This window comes from Neomonachus schauinslandi, chromosome 9 (assembly GCF_002201575.2).
Source record: "Neomonachus schauinslandi chromosome 9, ASM220157v2, whole genome shotgun sequence".
Taxonomy (NCBI): domain Eukaryota; kingdom Metazoa; phylum Chordata; class Mammalia; order Carnivora; family Phocidae; genus Neomonachus; species Neomonachus schauinslandi.
Window position 1 is genome coordinate 36,728,902 of NC_058411.1, and position 20,440 is coordinate 36,749,341.

The 20,440-nt window shown below is 38.5% G+C and overlaps 1 protein-coding gene across 1 annotated transcript in view; it reads left to right on the forward strand.

Moving 5' to 3' along the window:
• KCNH5 (potassium voltage-gated channel subfamily H member 5) overlaps positions 1-20,440 on the forward strand; it is a 292,174-nt gene that overhangs the window by 83,019 nt on the left and 188,715 nt on the right. Inside the window, exon 7 of the mRNA XM_021701465.1 lies at positions 8,888-9,314. Coding sequence (XP_021557140.1) covers positions 8,888-9,314 — 427 coding nt within the window. The remainder of the gene's footprint in view (positions 1-8,887; positions 9,315-20,440) is intronic.

A 20,440-nucleotide genomic window follows, 5' to 3' on the forward strand; every position in this document is an offset into this window, starting at 1 on the left:
CACCACTGCTATTCAACATAGTATTAGAAGTCCTAGCCACAGCAATCAGACAACAAAAAGAAATAAAAGGCATCCAAATCAGCAAAGAAGAAGTCAAACTCTCACTCCTTGCAGATGATATGATACTTTATGTGGAAAACCCAAAAGACTCCACCCCAAAACTGCTAGAACTCATACAGGAATTCAGTAAAGTGGCAGGATATAAAATCAATACACAGAAATCCATGGCATTCCTATACACCAACAACAAGACAGAAGAAAGAGAAATTAAGGAGTTGATCCCATTTACAATTGCACCCAAAACCATAAGATTCCTAGGAATAAATCTAACCAAAGAGACAAAGAATCTGTACTCAGAAAACTATAAAATACTCATGAAAGAAATTGAGGAAGACACAAAGCAATGGAGAAACGTTCCATGCTCATGGATTGGAAGAACAAATATTGTGAAAATGTCAATGCTACCTAGAGTAATCTATACATTCAATGCAATCCCTATCAAAATACCACCAACTTTTTCCAAAGAAATGGAACAAATAATCCTAAAATTTGTATGGAACCAGAAAAGACCCTGAATAGCCAGAGCAATGTTGAAAAAGAAAAGCAAAGCTGGCGGCATCACAATTCTGGACTTCCAGCTCTATTACAAAGCTGTCATCATCAAGACAGTATGGTACTGGCACAAAACAGACACATAGATCAATGGAACAGAATAGAGAGCCCAGAAATGGACCCTCAACTCTATGGTCAACTCATCTTCGACAAAGCAGGAAAGAAAGTCCAATGGAAAAAAGACAGTCTCTTCAACAAATGGTGTTGGGAAAATTGGACAGCCACATGCAGAAGAATGAAACTGGACCATTTCCTTACACCACACACAAAAAGAGACTCAAAATGGTTGAAAGACCTAAATGTGAGACAGGAGTCCATCAAAATCCTAAAGGAGAACACAGGCAGCAACCTCTTCGACCTCAGCTGCCGCAACTTCTTCCTAGAAACATCGCCAAAGGCAAGGGAAGCAAGGGCAAAAATGAACTATTGGGACTTCATCAAGATAAAAAGCTTTTGCACAGCAAAAGAAACAGTCAACAAAACCAAAAGACAACCGACAGAATGGGAGAAGATATTTGCAAATGACATATCAGATAAAGGACTGGTATCCAAAATCTACTACTGGGTATTTACCCCAAAGGTACAAATGTAGGGATCTGAGGGTTACGTGTACCCTGGTGTTTATAGCAGCAATGTCCACAATAGCCAAACTGTGGGAAGAGCCAAGATGTCCATCAACAGATGAAAGGATAAAGAAGAGGTGGTATATATATACAATGGAATATTATGCAGCCATCAAAAGGAATGAAATCTTGCCATTTGCAATGACGTGGATGGAACTGGAGGGTATTATGCTGAGCGAAATAAGTCAAACAGAGAAAGACATGTATCATATGACCTCACTGATATGAGGAATTCTTAATCTCAGGAAACAAACTGAGGGTTGCTGGAGTGGTGGGGGGTGGGAGGGATGGGGTGGCTGGGTGATAGACATTGGGGAGGGTATTTGCTATGGTGAGCGCTGTGAATTGTATAAGACTGTTAAATCACAGACCTGTACCTCTGAAACAAATAATACATTATACATTAAAAAAATAAAAAAAAGTAGAAGATAGCAGGAAGGGACGAATGAAGGGGGGAAATTGGAGGGGGAGACAAACCATGAGAGACTATGGATTCTGAAAAACAAACCGAGGGTTCTAGAGGTGAGGGGGGTGGGAGGATGGGTTAGCCTGGTGATGGTTATTAAGGAGGGCACGTTCTGCATGGAGCACTGGGTGTTATATGCAAACAATGAATCATGGAACACTACATCAAAAACTAATGATGTAATATATGGTGATTAACATAACATAATAATAAAAAAAAAGAACTTAGTGATGTCTCCTGGATATTGTTTGTTGTGCTCCTGTGGCCTGAGGGGGGCTTCTCAAGTAAGGAAATTAGCTGGAAAGGTGGAAGGCTAATCACTGAAGGTTCTCCATTAGCCTTGTGTTTTCTTTTACATTTCATGTGTTTGATATTCTCTTCCACCTGTGGAACCCCAGGGATTTGTGTGCTAAGAGTTCAGAGGTTAGGACAGGGACAGAAAACCACTGGACTTCAGAGGAGGGCACTGGAGGACTGGAAAGTGTGGAGTGAAATGACGCAGACAATGAATGTGCAGATAAAACTGGTAGAAAGTACAAAATCAAGAAGTTGTTATCACAAAGGTGGTAGTTCAGTGGCATTTTTTGAGGATCGGCCTTCAAAAGTATCCAGTGTTACTGTATGGGTGAATTCAAGTTTAAACAAGGAATTAAATACAGTCTGTGGCCCAATCTAAAGGTCATGAGAGTGAGTCATAAATAAGGAAAGTCTCTTATTTTCATACAGTATTGAATATGGCTCCCCCTCCTCGAAAAAATCATATGATGCAGAAGAAATCATTAATCTTAATGTACTGTGGTGAAATGTTAACAACACAGAAGTGACTGCTGGATTTTCCGGAACATTTTTTTTTTTTTTATGTTTAAATATAGCATACTTAAAGAAAATTACAATTTTAAAAGTGTGGAGCTCAAAGAGTTTTGAGCACACCTAGTAATTACTAGTCAGATTAAGAAACAGAATGTTGCCAGAACCCCACATTCCTCCTCATACCCCTCATAGTCACTATTTCTCCCCTACAAAGGGATCCACTATCTCGACTCCTAATTCCACAGAGGAGTTCCACCTGTTTTTATACTTTTTATACAGGAAATCATATAATATATAATCTTTTGTATCTGGTCTTTTTGCTCAACATGATGCTTTTTAGATTCACTCTTGCTGTTGTATATAGATAGTCTATTCATGTTTATATTTGGATAGCATTCCATTGAGTGAATGTGTGATTATGTATTTACCGATTACACTAGAGAAGGACATTTACCTTATCTCAAGTTTTAAGTATTTCATCACATTTTTTGTTTTTTTTTCCCACTGGATATTCATTCCTGCTTTGTTGAAGATTAGTTATTTTTTCATCACATTTTAAAAGCAAGTCATTTCACTTTGAGTTTTGGTTATAATGATTGCATTAAATTCCCTTTGATACAGAACAATGGAAAATGAGAAAGTTAAAACAACTTTCCAAATAAAGCAAACTTGCCTATTTGCATACTATTCATTTTGAATAACAGTTTCTGATTTTATAAGTAGTTGAAGGGAACACTCTGGACAGATTCAAAGGTGAAACTTTGGGGTTGTGTTTGGGAGCAAACAGGACTTTGGTTTGACCCGAGCAGTATTGCTATGCAAGGGCTTGGTGGGAAATGACCTAGCAGTGCAGATGGAGGTGGGCCTGGGCACCTTGAAGGCCTGTGCTGGAGATTGTGGTTAATGTAAGGTCTGTGATGAGTCCGTGGAGGGTACTGTGTATTAGAAAGATGAATATTGAAGGGATCGTTGGGGCTCAGGACAGGAAGACTGCACAGCCATTGGTTGTTGTGGGAAATGCACTAAGAATCTGAAGGACTAGGTCTGAGTGATGCTTCCATTCATTCCTAGCTCTGTGACTTTGGAGAAGTCATTTACTATGTCTGAGCTTCAGGGTCCTCATATGAACAATGGAGATAGGAATCCCACTACTGTGGGAATGCAGTGAGTTGGTCCATATTAGAGAGTTGCAGACTCTACAGAGTTCTAGGGCCTCCACATACCCCTGCAGTGGGCCGTGGCTGTGCCTGCTTGGGGAGAAGAGTGTGGCAAGGTATTTAATCTCCTTTATTCAGTCGTGTAGAGAATGACCGCATATAAGGTAGTATTGCAGGTACTAATGTACTTAAATTACACGTTATGCTCTAGGTATAATATAGAGTTTCAGAGTGAGGTCAGATAGTGAGGTGGTTAGAAGCAGGGAGTCTGGAGCCAGACTGCCTGTATTTGAAGCTCGGCCCCTCTTACTGGCTGTGTGAACTTAGTCAAATTACTCAACCTTTCTGGGCTTTTTTTTTTTTTAATTAAAAAATTTTTAAGATTTATTTATTTATTTAGAGAGAGGGTGCACGCTAGCACACGAGTTGGGGGAGGGGCAGAGAGAGAGAGAATCCCAAGTGGACTCCCCGCTGAGCATGGAACCTGACCTGGGGGCGCAATCACATGACCCTGAGATCATGACCTGAGCCGAAACCAAAAGTCAGACGCTCAACTGACTGAGCCACCCAGGTGCCCCCAGGCTATGTTTCTTTCTTTCTTTTTTTTTTTTTTAAAAGATTATTTATTTATTTATTAGAGAGAGAGAGAGAGCACAAGCAGGTGGAGTAGCAGGTAGAGGGAGAGGGAGAAGCAGGCTCCCCGCTGAGCAAGAAGCCTGATGCGGGGCTCTATCCCAGGACCCTGGGATAATGACCTGAGCCGAAGGCAGTTGCTTAACCAACTGAGCCACCCAGGCACCCGCCGGTCTATGTTTTCATAATGGTACCTACCACATCGGATTGTGTTGAAGATTTAATTAGTTAATGCTTATAAGGCAGTTAGAAAAATAGCTGGCCTGTAGTAAGTGTTCAATATTATTGTGAATTATTTGTCTTTTCTAAGTAGCAATGAGTGATCTTACTTTCTGGTTGGCTTATTGCATGGAAATGTGTGGTACAGGCTTGATGAAATCTTTATTGTATCCTTCTATCCCTGTAGCTCCAACTATGATTCAGGTGATCTACATTAGGATTATACGGAATGAGCTCAACCCTCATCAGGGCCCTGTGTATTTGAACACAATTATAATGCCCTGCCCCAGTCTCCGTTTTTCTATTTCCTTCCATATTTCCTAATAGGGTATACTTTTGAGTTCTTTTTTTGGCAGTCCTCTGCTGAATATATTTTATGTATCTCCTACACTTGTGGTCTGGTCATTAGAGAAATTAAGGAGAATTTCTTTTTCATTCTTCATACCGTATCTTTATTACTGTAACTCAAAGTTACATTGCCTGTTTTGTTGTCTATATTTTACTATTAAATCATATCACATCTATTATTAATTATCCTTCCCTAAATTTACACCATCCACATTTGGCTTGTCTAAGGCTTTTGATACATTCATCAAATGTATCAACTGTTTAGCATATTACCATAGACAAAGCTTTGTAATTGACACTAGATATATTCTTCAAGGGGTCTAGAGTTTCCTGGAATGTCATGCATGCCAGCTAGACTTGTAATAAAGTGTTATTGTGATACTTGTTGTGATAGAAATGTGCAAAGAGTATATGATAACATAAGGGAAGAACACTTAACTCTCACGGTGGGGGAGAGGTTGAAGGTATGTCAGTGAAGATGGTTGGGGACGGTGGAGATGTCCAGGAAGTGCACACAGAGGAGAGAGTGTCATAAACTGCAATTAAGATGCTAGCCACTAAGAAAGTGGGAGGACAAACCCCTTAAGAAGAAGGAGCAACTAGTAACATGGCATGAAACAGATGGGCCTCTGGGAACTACACGTAGCTAAGTGTGGCTGGAACATAGAAGGCAGGAGCAGGAATTGGTGGGAGGTAATAGGTTCTGAAGGCAGATAAAAATCAGATAGGCAGATAATAGGTTCTGAAGGGCTTTGCATGTCATAGTAGGGAGTTAATACTTAATCCTATAGGTATGAGGTAACAGATTGGAGGGGGACAGGAATAAATAGATATGATTTAAATATACACCAGTCTGGTAGCCTGTATATTGTGATCTGTGAATTAAAGGGAGTAGGAACAGAGGTAAGGTGGCTGATGGAGAGGCTTTTCCTGCCACATAAGTAAGTAAAAACATGAAGTCATGACCAAGACAAGGCCTTGGGAATAGGAAAGTAGGGAAATTTTTGAGAGATTTATTAAGTAGATGTATTTTGAGCACTTACTCATGTCTTTGATAACACTTGATAACCAGCTGGATGTGGCAGGAGGCTCAGCCCCAGGTCTGAGGGATGAGGCAGGTAATGATGTCACTCACAAGAGTAAGAGATGGAGAACTCATTCAGGAGGATCTATGGATTCCCTTTGGCACCAATTACCTTTTGAACACCTGTGAGACATTTAAATGGAGATGTATAGTGGGTATTTGGCTTCTGTATCAATAAGTCAGGAGACAGTTTTGTGCTAAGAAGTGGACTGGTGAATTCGATATATAAAAGTCAGTTGAATCATGCATATGCAGTAGATCAATTGGGAGAGGGCTGCGGATAATCATGATGAGAATCCTAACACATCATAGAAGCATAGAGAGGGATAGCCTTAGAAAATGATTTTGGAAGAGATGTCAGCTGGGGACTTGGTAAAACCCAGGAGGAAGTAGTATCACAGAACCTGGGGCAGAGTTTATAATGCTTACAAAATATTTTGTAATGTTTAAGTAGTGTTGGACATGGCCATAGAAAACGGTGTTGTTTGATTAAGTGGGATCCTGAGCAGGTACCCTTCAGGGTGAACCACCTCCTTTTGAAGAGCTCTGCCTACATCAGAAATCAGGGGAGTGTAACCTCCCACCGTTTGGGCCTAATTCTAGTAGGTCCTGGTTTTTCGCATTCTGGTGAAGAGTTGTGACTGTTTTTTAGTTTGAATGAGGGTAAAGATTTCCTCTCTGTTTTTTTCTTCTCTTTGTTTTTCGTTGTTTTTAGAGAAAAAAAATTCAGATAGAAATCACTTTCTGTGCAGTTTTTTTGTTTTATTTATTTATTTTTTTAGAGAGAGAGAGAGAGGGAGAGGATGGGAGGGGCAGAGGGAGAGGAAGAAACTCTTAAGTAGGCTTCACACACAGCATGGAGCCCAATGCAGGGCTCAACATGGGGCTTGACGTGGGGCTCGATTTCACGTCCCTGAGATCATGACCTGAGCCGAAATCAAGAGTCTGACACTGAACCAACTGAGCCACCCAGGCACCCCTTCTGTGCAGTATTTTATCGGAAGTATCATAGTTCCTTTAAAATTTTAAGCTAACTAGAGAACATCTATAACAACACAATTTAGTCATGCATTTGGTCTATGTCATGCATTTGGACTATGGGTTTCTTTAGAGCAGAAGCAAGGCATATTTATTTTAATGCCCTGAGGGCCTAACTCAGATGTTGGCCTGTAGAAGTGCTTAATAAATGCTTATTTTTGTCTTTGTTTGTGATTACACAGTTTCATTTCTGAGAGCTTCCAAGTTCTCTTGAATCTTCTTACCTTCCAAGATCTCAGGTCACTGAATTATGCCAATTCATCTTCTGAATTTTCATAATTCTACTTTTTTTAACTGCCTAAAGTTCAGTATCTGTTTTCCCCACCCCCCCTCAAGTGTTCAAGCAAAATGAGAATTTATTTTAAGGCTGCGCATTGATGCCACAGCATTTAAGAGCAGGAATTGAAATAGAGCCAGACCTAAGATATTGAGCTTGAGACAGAAAACTGTCAAAATGTTCCTGCTACTTTCGTTTCCACAAGGTCTCTTGTTTCTACTTCTCTTTGTTCTCTCTCTTTCAAATATTTATTTTGAAATATCTCAGTCATATGCTACCATATGGAGTATAATATAACCAAATGCATTCTTTTTTTTTTTATTTAAGATTTTATTTATTTATTTGTCAGGGAGATAGAGCACAAGCAGGGGGAGCGGTAGGCAGAGAGAGAAGCAAGTTCCCTGCTGAGCAAGGAGCCCTAAGTGGGACTTGATCCCAGGACCCTGAGATCATGACCTGAGCTGAAGGCAGACGCTTAACCAAATGAGCCACCCATGCGTCCCAACCAAATGCATTCTTAACCCTTTCATCTTAACTATCAAGAACCTTACGATGCCAAAATTAGTGTCTTACTAATGTCACATCTGTTCCACTACACCAACCAATTCCTCTGTGTTGGTCAGAAGGAAGCTCAGAGTGAGTTATGCTAGACTCCTTGTCTCCCCCCTGGGAGAAAGAATTAGCAATAATGGAGTCATAGACCTCATGAGATTTGGAGGTGATGGTCAGATGAGAGGCTTCCCGATCACAGCTCTACCTTCCCTCCCTGCATCAGGAATGAATTTATCCTCTTTCCCCACATGGCTTAATATATGCTTCCAAAAAAAAAAATTACTATGGGACTTTCGGTGTTTGAAGAAAGTGTATTCTGTATTTCCATTTGGATAATGCTGTATTTGGATTTTAAGCTTCTCAGCAAAATATGAATTATCTTGCTGCTGTTCCGTTAGTATTCTTTTTTATGACTATTGCTAGGGGATGATAGGATTTTGTAGATTATGTGCCCATTCTGCGTTCAACTCTTAACTTTTTCAGGGCTCTACAAATTTAGTGCTTATCATGACTGTGACAGGAGGTAGTGGAAACAACAATGGCACCTGGTCATTCTCCCCACATACCCAGGAGTATTTCCTGTTTACTTGCCAGTAAGATTGGGATTCCTTTCTCAGAAGTTTGGTGCTCATGGTTATTATAAAGTGAGAAATAAAAAAATAAATGTTTTCGAATAGAGGATAAGTTTTATAGGAAGAAGTAATAAAAGGTCTGATTTCATCATTCTATTTCTGTACTCTGTATATATTGCACTTGAGCAATTTTCTCCTTTAGTTTTTCTCTGTGCTATTTATACATCACTTCTGAAGACAAATTGGATTTCCTTAGCTAATGAAAAGTTGTCTTATTTAATAATTCAGAAATATCTTATTTCTTTGGGGAAAATCTGCTTTTTTTAAGAAAAGTTTCTTTACCGTTCCAGCATTTTTGTTGATAAAGTCAGAGCTATATTATGTGTATGTTCTTAGCCTATAGATGGGCAATCAAGTTCGTGAAGGTAAACCATTGAATTGTTCCCCAGCCTTTTCTTTTCTGAAAGTCTCATGTCATTTCTTTTCTTTTCTTTAGGGAATCAGCAGTCTCTTCAGTTCTTTAAAAGTGGTGCGTCTCTTGCGACTGGGCCGTGTTGCTAGGAAATTGGACCATTACCTAGAGTATGGAGCAGCAGTCCTCGTGCTCCTGGTATGTGTGTTTGGACTAGTTGCCCACTGGCTGGCCTGCATATGGTACAGCATTGGGGACTATGAGGTCATCGATGAAGTGACGAACACCATCCAAATAGACAGTTGGCTCTACCAGCTGGCCTTGAGCATTGGGACTCCGTATCGATATAATACCAGTGCAGGGATATGGGAAGGAGGACCCAGCAAGGATTCTCTGTACGTGTCCTCTCTCTACTTTACCATGACAAGCCTTACAACCATAGGATTTGGAAACATAGCTCCTACCACAGATGTGGAGAAGATGTTTTCAGTGGCCATGATGATGGTTGGCTGTAAGTATCTTGTTTTTTTCTTTTTTAATTAAAAAATCATTGTTGTTGGCAGTTTTCCAGACTCCAATCTCTAACAGGATTAAAATGAAGCTACTTTGTCTTCAGAAAGGCGTTTAATCCATATTATTTGCATTGGTTTAATTTTTATTCAGCCTTAGAATATAAATATGCAAATAATGTATTTTACATTTTAGAATGTATTAGCACATGAAAAACAGTGTAGATAGACTGATACAAAAATCAGGATGGGACCTCTTTGATTTAATTCTATTCACAGCATCCTATCTGGCAGAGCTCTTTCCAAGGGAGACCAGCATCTAGAAAGGCAGCATCTAGCACATCCCATAGGTTTTGTTGGCTGTGTATTAAATTCCAAAAAAAGCAGACAGGATATGATGGGAGATACATAGTTTAGAAACTACTTTAGTTAGTAATTGAATTCTTGACTAGCACTGATCTCAGGATAGTTTTATGTTGTTTTTTTACAATTAGGACTCATAAAAAAGTTTTACAAATCTGGCCTTCATTACAAACACTCTAGGTTGAATATATGCGCCTTTGAGAGAATGAAAGGATTAGTAAATACAAGCTCATTTGGCAATGACAAAAGTGTCCAGGATTTAGCAGGCACACCTGAGTACTAAATGTCTGTATGGTGTTCCAGGGAGTAGAATGTTCTTTAAGGAGTGAAAGAACACATGTTCTCCACTCAGACTGAGGATGGATTATGTCAGATCAGAACATTAAGGAGATACGTATCAAAGAAGCTGTTTTAAAATAAGACTTTGAGGGAGATTTCACCATCATCTACCCCTTCAGGTTGACTTAGATGATTTATCCAAGCCTAGTTCTGACCCCTAGAGTAACCTTAAGATCATCGTACTAGAGGTATGGTTAGTGTTATTAGCACCTGTTAAGCCTTTGGGTCATGGTCATTGGTTTGTGGTCTGAGCCATCCTTTTGAGATTCCACATTGCAGAGGTTTGTATTTTGACACCGATGGGAAAGATGTTAAGAGTCCAGGAGTGTCAGGTGGCCCATGAAAGGTCAATATCTTGGGTCAATGTAAGGCAGTTTTCACATTTTCAGAGTTAAAAGTTTTTGATAGCTAGTAGAGCACCGATATTAGCAGGTTAGCTTCCATCTTTCTACACTCCTTTGTGCAGGTGCAGAAACCAGAACACACAGGTTCTACTTGCTGTTTAGAGGGAAGGAGGTAGATTGAGAATGCCAAGTGCTGCTACTTCAGAGGCCTTTAGGAGGAAATATGTTCCTGTATACAAAGAGATCCTGATGATTAATTAAACCTGCTGCCTAACACCCAACATGGTAAAATGTATTGGCGCATTATAAATTCAGAAGACGACATTTTGTCAGTGGTATTTATTACTATACTGCTTTTAGTATTTATATAATGCATTTTACCTTATACTCGAGCATAGTTAGATTTAAAAAAATTTATTTTGAAGCAATTATTGATTCACTGGAAGTTGCAAAGATAGTATAGAGAAGGCCTTTGTGCCTTTTACCTAGTTTCCTCCAATAGTTACATCCTGTATAATCAATCCAGCACATGATCAACATTGTCACTAATACAATATGTGTGTGTAGTTCTGTGTTGTTTTATCATGTGTAAATCCCTTTAACTACCACTGAAATCAAGATACAGAATTGTTCCATCACCACAAAAACTTCCTTCCGCATGTTACTCCTTTATAGTCATACCCACCCCTTCCCCCAAAGCATCCCTAAGCATTGGCAACTACTGTTTTGCTCTTCATCTATATAGTGTTGGGATTTTGAGAATGTCATGTAAATGGAGCCATGCAAAATGTGACCTTTTGAAATTGGCTTTTAACATTCAGCATAACCCCTTGCAAGCCATCTAAGTTGTTGAGTGTATCCATAGTTTATTCCTTTTTATTGCTGCGTAGTATTTCATGGTTTGGATATGTCACTGTTTAACTGTTCATCTATTGAAAGCCATTTTGATTGTTTACAGTTTTTGCCATTACAAAGAAAGCTGCCATGAACATTTGTGTATAATTTTTTTTTTTTTTTGGATATAAGTTCTCAGTTCTCTGGGATAAATATCCAGGAAAGAGATTGTTGAGACACACAATAAATGTATGTTTAGTTTTTAAAAGAAATTGCCAAACTATTTTGCAAGTGGATGGACTAGCATAGTTAGATTTTTCTTTCTTTTTTTCTCAAGATTTTTAAACAATAGGATAATAGAAAAAAAAATCTATATAGAGTTGAAGGATAGCACTATTCATTTTGTTTCTCAGGCCCCAAACATAGGAATCATCCTAGATTCCTGTTTCTTCTCATTTATTACATCTTTTTATAACCAGTCTTGTTGGCTTTACCTTCAGAATACATTTGATTATTTCTCTCCACTTCCATAGCTTACCACTCAAGACCAAATCACCATCACTGGTCTGGACATTTACTACAATCTCCTATATGTTCCTTTTATTTTTACTCTTGCCCCATAGTCTCTACCCAGAAGTGATGGATGGAGCTAAAGAGTATTATGCTAAGTGAAATAAGTCAGTCAGAGAAAGTGAGAGTAGCCCTTTTAAAGTAAATAAGATCACACCATTCCTTTACTCGAAGCCCTCCGATGTTTTCCATTGCACATAATATAAAATCTAGATTCCCTACCCTTCTATCAAAGTCTTAATGGTCTGGCTGTTGTCCACCTTGTCCACTTCACTTTTCGTTGTTCCTGCCCTTGCATATTCTATTCCATCCATGCTAGCCATCTTGCTTTGAACACTTTAAGCTCAGTCTTGTCTCAGGGTCTTCATACTTGCTTCCCCACTGCTTGTAACACCCCTCCTCTTATTTATGCCATGAATTCATGCAGGTCTCCACTCAAATTGCCTCTTCAGAAATTCCTCCCAATGCTATCCTCTATAAAAAGAGAACACCCAAAGCCAATCACCCTTAATCCTTGCCCTTTAATCTTTTGCTTCTGTACTTACCAAGACCTGAAAACACATTTACTCCATTTTTCTTTTCCTTCGGAATGCAAGTTCCATGACAGTAGTGCCTTTGTCTGCCTATTTTTCCTTCTGTATACTCAGCTTCTAAACAACTTTTTATGCCATACTCAATCTCAGTTTGTTGTATGAATGAGTGAAACTGAAGATGTCCTTGATGGTTATAATGAGAATCTCCTGTTCTTGAATCCACTCCAGTTAGGTCTCTGATGAAGATACATGCTGGAAAAATGCACACTCTTCAAGGTTTTGCTCTGATTCCTTTGTGAAAGCCCTGAGTTCACCTGTGTCTGCCTCTGGGAATGTAGTGGCTCCTACATCTGGATTGCTCCAACTCTACGTCTCTAAGTTCCTGATGAGAAGTTCTAAGAGGCTAGTTAGTGAAAGCGCCAACAACCCTGTCTCCCACCACTTTTTACTTTCTACCTTTGGAATCTAGGTAGACATTGAAAATTTTCATCGTAGATTGAATTTTCAAATCATTGAAAATTTTCATGTAGATTCAGTTGAGTTTTCAAAACTTCATTTGGTTCATTTTGGTTACATCCTTTCTCTAGTTCATGTATGGCCAGTTGTAGTGCTATATCTAAAGGTCTTTCTCCTTCTTTTATCTCTATTTAGTTCCTATCTTGATTTCAAGATGAAGACCTGGTCTTAAACTTGGCCCTTTTCTTTTCTGAGTTTCTGCGATTTTCTTAACACCTGAGCATTAGTTTTCCGTTTATAAACTAGTTTCTGACATTTCTTTTGCCTGTTGACTTCGGTTTTCTTTTTATGCCTCAAGTCCAGTTCCTGTTGCTGGGAGTGTTCTAGGGAAATGCTTTTTAATTTCCTTCTTAGTCCCTGGGTCCTTAGTAATTTAATGGCATGTTTCCTTTGCAGCCACCAAGAAGCTGATAGAAAACTGTCAAGACCCATGAAGTGTTAAAGTAACTTCTTGCAATTCCAAAATTTATTAGACACACATGCTCAAAATATCAACCAAATGTGCCTCTTGCAGCTGTTTGTAATCTTAGTATCACTTTTCTCCCTACAATAACACCAAGGAAGACAAACAAAACAAACTGCTGCTGTTCCCAGAACCCAGTATGTGTTATCAGTCATAGATGCAGCTCCGGAGTTAGCGTTATGTCTGTATGCCTGTGTGTGTGTGTGTGTGTGTGTGTGTGTGTGTGTGATGGGGAAGGAGAGTAAAGGAAGAGGGAGATAGAAAAAGAAAGCTTCATGATTTTAGTTGTGCTAAGATTCTAGTCAATCTAGAATTGAGTGGTGTTTGAGAAGTACCACTTATAACCTTATAACACAGTAACTGAGAAAAACGTTTTATCGAAAGGTTAGTGGAGAAACCAACTGCCTATACTCTGTGGAGAAAAACGCCTATATTTTGTGGAGAAAAATAATCACTACTTGTAAAATGATAGCCTCTTTTTCTGGAGAAAGTCATCTAAAGTTTTCATGCCTTCTAGCAAAATTGAAAAATTTTAATGGCAACAATTCCAGTTCCTAGGTCCATTCTGAGCGCTCTTCTTTCTTTAATGGCCTCTCCTCTCTGACCTCTAGGTCCTTTCACCCCTAATGCTGAATTGCATGTGGACTCTGTCCAGGAACACAGTCTCAGGGTTCTGCTTGCTGCTTTCAGACAAATCTTCAGACAAAATTTATGACTGTGTCCTTCCTTCAATCCCAGTCACCTTATGTTCTCTCTTGATCCCTTCTATGTCAGCAGGATCCCTGGGTTATTTCTTTTATCTGCTACCTGGGGATTTCTTAGACTTAAATCCTTTGTCCATCATTTGCCCAAGGTGGAGAATCTTCCTGCTCAGATTTCCAGGACTGGAAAAGTTGTTTGGATCTTCTCAACATATGTCTACCACCATGCATTCTTTATCTCAAATTTGTTTCTTCTCAATTTTGGCATGCTCTATGCCTTGAGTAGAACTTCATGGCTCTGGTAGCAGCCATTATACTATCTCAGGATAGTAAACTCTCTCTCATTCCTTTGCATTTGTCCATTCATGAATGAACCTGATGACCCTGCTGATGTTCATGGAATTCACCACCAAAGGACATTTGTGAAAATATATTTTTGTAGTTAGTTCTGCCAAAAAAAAAAAAGTCAGTTGTGGAAAATAGCATACTTTTTTTTTTTTTTTTGAGATCAAGATGTGGGTAATCTCTTTGCTTATTTGCAGAGCAAATACTTCATGATATCTTCATGAAATGTTTTCTAATCCATTTCATTTATATAATCTTATTGAGCCCTTAATAGTTTTCTTTTTCCCCATGATTAGCAGACTGACTAATTTTGCTTCTGTTCAGAAAGCATCTCAGTGCACAGATGATTTGTTTTGATGGCTATAAAACAAAGCAATATGAGAATGGAATTTTTCTGATATGATTATCCCTTTGTCTTAATGTATTTTTATGAATCCTCTTCTAAAGATTTATCAAGGAAGTAATTACTTACTTAGTTTTTTCTTCATTACTAAATGATCATATAAATTGTATTTTACTTTAACCCAACCATTACAAAAATCTATATACTGGCATTTGTCATTGTAATTTTTAAAGAAAGAAACATAAAATAAAAATAGAAGTTATGAATAACTTTTTGCCATAAGTAATTTGTGTCTAACCATAAATTTCTCTCTCTTTTTCTCTCTCCCTCTCTTTCTCTGTTTTGTTTGCTTGCTTTGTTTTGTTTTAATACACTGTTAAATACATTAATAAACATGTAGACAGCATAGTTTAGATAGCATATTTCAAAGGACTATAAGATTAGACTTTGGGTACTTGCTTTATTTAAAAATATTTTTTTCTTTTTGATCTTTCTATTGTTGCCTGCTTGGTTGCTAGGTTGAGGCAGCCTGACTTGTGGTATACGGCAATCAGAATCTGTCCTGTCAGGAGTCCATGTAATTAAGTCTTTAAAAGTAAAACAAAGCAAAACTAAAAACTATCAATATGAAAACTGCTGAGATTTAATTGGTAGACAGGCAGGTAGTCATAATAATGCTAATCTGCTGTTTTCAAACAGGATGTAATTGATGATAGCTCAGTCTAAGATCTTTGTGTAATTGACTGATATGGTTTATAATGCAGCAGGCAAGTGGTTTAGCACATTTAGAAGTATAGCAGGACCATCTGCCAGTGGGATGTGTATGAAGAGAAATTCAAATCTCCATGTGGGTGGTTAAGCCACCAGGGACCACTTAGTTACATACCGGTCACTCAGTATCATGCAGAGGAGACTGATGCCACGCATCATATTCTCCAGTTGGTGATCTAATTTAGCATTCTCTGTGGAGTTCAGATAAAAGCCAAGCTGCGATTATAGGCATTGCTTTTATCTCTCTCTATAGAAAAAGGAAATAAATAGAAAATGGTGAGACTTAGAGATTGGGAGAATATAGAATAAGTTGAAGGCAAAGGCCTATGTGACCTTGGAGAGTCTTTGAATCTCTTTGGGTTTTAATTTTTTCAATTGTGTAATGCAGGAGTTGATATAAATGAGTTTTAAGGTCTCTTTCAGTGCCAACATTTTATATATCTAAGATTCTGTTAGTGCAGTTATACCATTATTCATAGAATTGGGCTGTTTATTGGAATGGGGTTAATAATGAAATGGAAGAGATGTCACAGGGTTTAAGGCTTTTCATGTATATTACATACCTTGTTTTATACATGCGTCTTATATGGAATATATTCAGTAAAGAGTAAAGGGGACATTGTCAGGAGATATTGTAGAGAACAGAAAATATGCTTGTGGAAAGAAAAGTGTTTTTCAAATAGAAATTAAGCAGAAAAAGACATTTCTTCAGGACATAAGAGTGGGGCCCAGGGAGAAATCTGTATACCAGGCCAGTGGGGACTCTGAAGGAGTTTGGCCCTTATGGATATCCAGGCAGGTTTAAAAGTGAACTGTTAACTAACTGGAATTTAAATAAAAACTTGGAAGAAAAAAAAATAAAATGAAAATAAATATTAAAGAAATGCTGCTAAAAAACATAAAAGTGAACTATTGCCCTTTTCCAATATTAAAAAAATTATTCTACAAATCTTAACATGAGACTTTAGATGACTGAGATATAATATTAAGGAACATGTTGAATTTTTTCTTGTCCTTGCTGTTGTGGTGTAGGTAGGAAGTGGAGTGTGAACATGCTGATTTTCATTTCTGGTTTTAGATTCAGCCAGATGGAGAGAATTTTAAGCTTAATGTTTATTTTGGAAACTGGGTCAATTCTTTGTGTCTGCTTTACCTCTGCTTGTAAAAAAGATTTTACAAGGGGGGGTTTCTTTTCTTTAATGAGCTCTGAGTATCCTATGAGGAAAAACATTTTGTGGAACACAAAGTTCAGGGTTCTAAGTACCTTTTTTCATGGTTCAGTAGTTTCAGATGTATAGTCCAGTAGTTAGAAAAAGACTATGTGATGTGCACTTTATTCCCTGTTTCTTATTCAAAATAGAGCTTGTATCTTTTACAGGAATGTTCTTTTATACTCATGCTCCTTTTTATACCTAGTCACATTTTCACAAAACCTCTCAGATTTTCTAAAGATTGAGTTTTCCCAGAAAACAGGAAATTTTTTCAGTGGCCTATTAACTAGCCTGACCTCTTTGCAAGGACTTGGTCTCTGGAACTACCTTGTGTCTCTGTATCACTCAAAATTATTTAATTCATCCAGCATTGTCCCAGGTGTTCTGGTAGTATTGTTATTAAGGAGACAAATTGGATACTTTCAATGGATACTTTCAATACTTTCAGTGGTATGGTGAGTTAAGTTAGTGGCATGGTGAGTATCAGAAAAGAGAATCACTGAATCATTTCTTTCTCTCCCATTCTCTCCATCTCCATCTCCATCCCGATTCCCACTGCCAACTCCATCCCTATCTCTGTCTCCATCCCCATCCTCATCTCCATCCCCATTCCCATTTCCATCCCCATTCCCATCTCCATCTCCATCTCCATTCCCATTTCCATCCCTATTCTCATCTCCACCCCTATCCCCATCCCCATTTCCATCTCCATTCCCATCTCACCCCATCCCAATCTCCATCCCCATCCTCATCTCCATCTCCTTCCACATCCTCATTTCCAACCTCATTCCCATCTCCATCCCTATCCCCATCCCTATTTCCATCCCCAGTCCCATCTCCACCCCCATCTCCATCCTAGTCCCCGTCCTCATCTCCATCTCTGTCTCCATCCCCATCTCCATCCCAGCCCCCATACTCATCTCCATCCCCATCTCTATCCTCATGTCCACCCCATCTCCATCCTCATCTCCACCCCATCCTCATCCCCTTCTACATCCTCATCCCATCCAGGTCCTCATCCCCATCTCCATCCTCATCCTCATCCCCATCTCCATCCCCATCTTCATCTCCATCCCCATCTCCATCCTCATCTCTATCCTCATCTCCATCTTCCTCCTCATTCCTATCTTCCTCCCCATCCCCATTTCATCTCCATCCTCAACTCCATCCTCATCTCCATCTCTATTCCCATTTCCATCTGCAACTCCTTGCCCATCTCCATTCCTTCTCCATCTTCATGTCCATCTTACCTCTCTTAATACTATGAGCTAAGAGCTAAGACTTTGAACAAATGAATAAAGAAGTTGGGCTGAACTATAAGGCTGGTAAGAACAGGGTCTGTATTTGTCCTATTTGTCATTATATATTTAGCATAAAGCATTGTGCCTAGTTGATAGTTAGGCTCATTAAACATAATTGGAATGAATGAAAGAAGTTTATCTAGCTTATCCTTAACAATACAGGAAGATTTTTAGGAGGAAGTGACTCTTGAGCTTAGAATACAAAAAACACGTAGGACTTAGGCATTTTTTGAAATAAAGAGAACATATGTGAAAAAAAGCAGTAATGAAATGGCTTGGCCCTTTTGTAGAACTCCATGTATTTCACATTGGCTTGAACAGAAAGTAGATGTGGATGGGGAGGAAGGAAGGAACTAGGATGTCAAAAAGCCTTGCATAGCTTGATAAGGAATTTGTCTTTTATCCTAAAGGTTGTGAGATAAATAAGAACTTTATTCTTCAGTGTGGAAGATGGATTGGAGAAGATAAAGCCTGAGGGTAGAGAAACTAGTTAGGAGGCTGTTGCAAGAACCTGAGGTGGTAGGGTTATAGAGGATGGTATAGTTTCAGAATTGGCAAATTGTTTTTTCTATAAAAGGACAGATAACAACTATTTTAGGCTTTGTGGTCTGTAAGTCTCTGTTGCAACCACTCATCTCTGCTATTGTAGTGTTAAAGCAGGCAAAGACATAAATAAGCATGGCTATGTTCCAATAAAACTTTAAACAGGTGGCAGGCCAGATTTGGCATATTTGTAGCTTCCCACAGTCTAGCTAGACAGCATGGTTTATGAGAAGACCATGGACTTTAGAGTCAGACAAACCTACATTCACTTATTAAGAATTTACATCAATTATCTAAACCATCAGCTGTAAAATGGAGATCCCTTCATTGCAGAGTTATTTGGAATACTCAAGAATAGGTTGCATATAAAATTCCTGAAACCTTTTTTTAAGTTGTTATTGGTGAATGGATAAATGTGTCAAATATGGTCAAGAGAAGAGTCAAAAGGACTGATAGTGTCTGGCTAATTCAGCTGAGTGAAAATTCTCTTCTGAGATAGGAAAGAAGAAGCAACCATTCCTGGGGGAAGAGAATAGTTCTATTTTGAATGTGTTTAGTGTGAGGTGCCTGCAGGTCATTCAGTTGGTGATGTGTATTAGGTTAGGCAGTTAAAAGTGTGTTTTGGGGTTCTAGTGATGTGAAGCATGGTGGGATCTCTTTGTGAATCATGGTGTAGACAAAGTAACTGATGTCAAGAGAGTGCAGGGTAGAGTCAGAAAGAAGCTGGTGAAGGGTGACACTTGAGGAAGGAGAGCCACAGAAGGGTAGAGAAGAGAACTGAGAGGGGTAAAAAGGAAGTATGACTCCAGAAGCAGAGTTTGTTGCAACAAAGGATGAAAGAATGTCAAGAAGGAAGGGAGAACAGCATCATAAATGGGACAGTGAGTTAGGAGGTCTGGTTGGCATCATGAGCTCATTGGTGACCTTCTGCAGTAGTTTCATCGGATAGTTGAGGGGAGAGAATCACATGGAGAATTTGCCTTTATGGGATCTAAACCTTTTTTTTTTCTTGTATGAAGGAAAATAATTTTATCAGTAGCCATTAACCTAGTGCGGGTAGATTATACTTACTCAGTATTTTTCACTGCCAGTGATGCTTTTTTTCTGAATCACCATTCAAGTTCAATAAAATATATTTAAATTAGACTATTAGATATATTACATATACTTGGAGTTTTCATGTTATAAGATAGAAAATAAAATTGACTTGGTAAGAAGTTTTTATGAAATCCCACTTTCTAAGAACAGGGATTTTAGTCAGGGAAGAATTTTATTTATGAGATTATATGGTAACCTTCCAATAAATTTGTGTTGATTCCTATGAATGGGTGTATTGTCCAAGATAGGTTGTTACCTGGTAGGTGAATTGTGCTCTGCTAGAGAAAAAGCCCTGGGGAATTAGATGATCCTTATCTATGTGATATCAAGGATCAATTGATATATATAATTTTAATTGTGCTGGAAATAAAATACAAAATTTTTCAAAGGTTGAAAGACTAACAAATCCATATATGAATATATTTAGAATTTGCTAAAATAAATGTTATACCCAGAAGACCTTATGTATGGATTTAAGAATTGCTTTGGTATGCTCAGAGAGGGGATTTTATTTGGAACAATTTTTAAGCCAGTTCCTAAGTGACTGCTTCTTACCTATTAATATTCACATAAATTGTGATGACTGAGTTAGGCCTCCCTGGGAGTAAAGGTGCCAGGTATATGGTTGTAGCTTTGGGCTACATGATTGTAGATAGGAAGATTTTTATGGGATGAGAATTAGGTTCAGGTTGACTGTCAGGAAATACTGGTGGCTTTAAAAAATTCTCTCTGAAGCTAGTTCTGGAGCTAATCTTTTTTAAAGTTGAATTTATGTTTTTAACAACCCCCCAAAAGTCTTCATCTATGAAAGTGTAATTTGGGAGCCTTACTGATTTAAAATGAATGTAAGGGA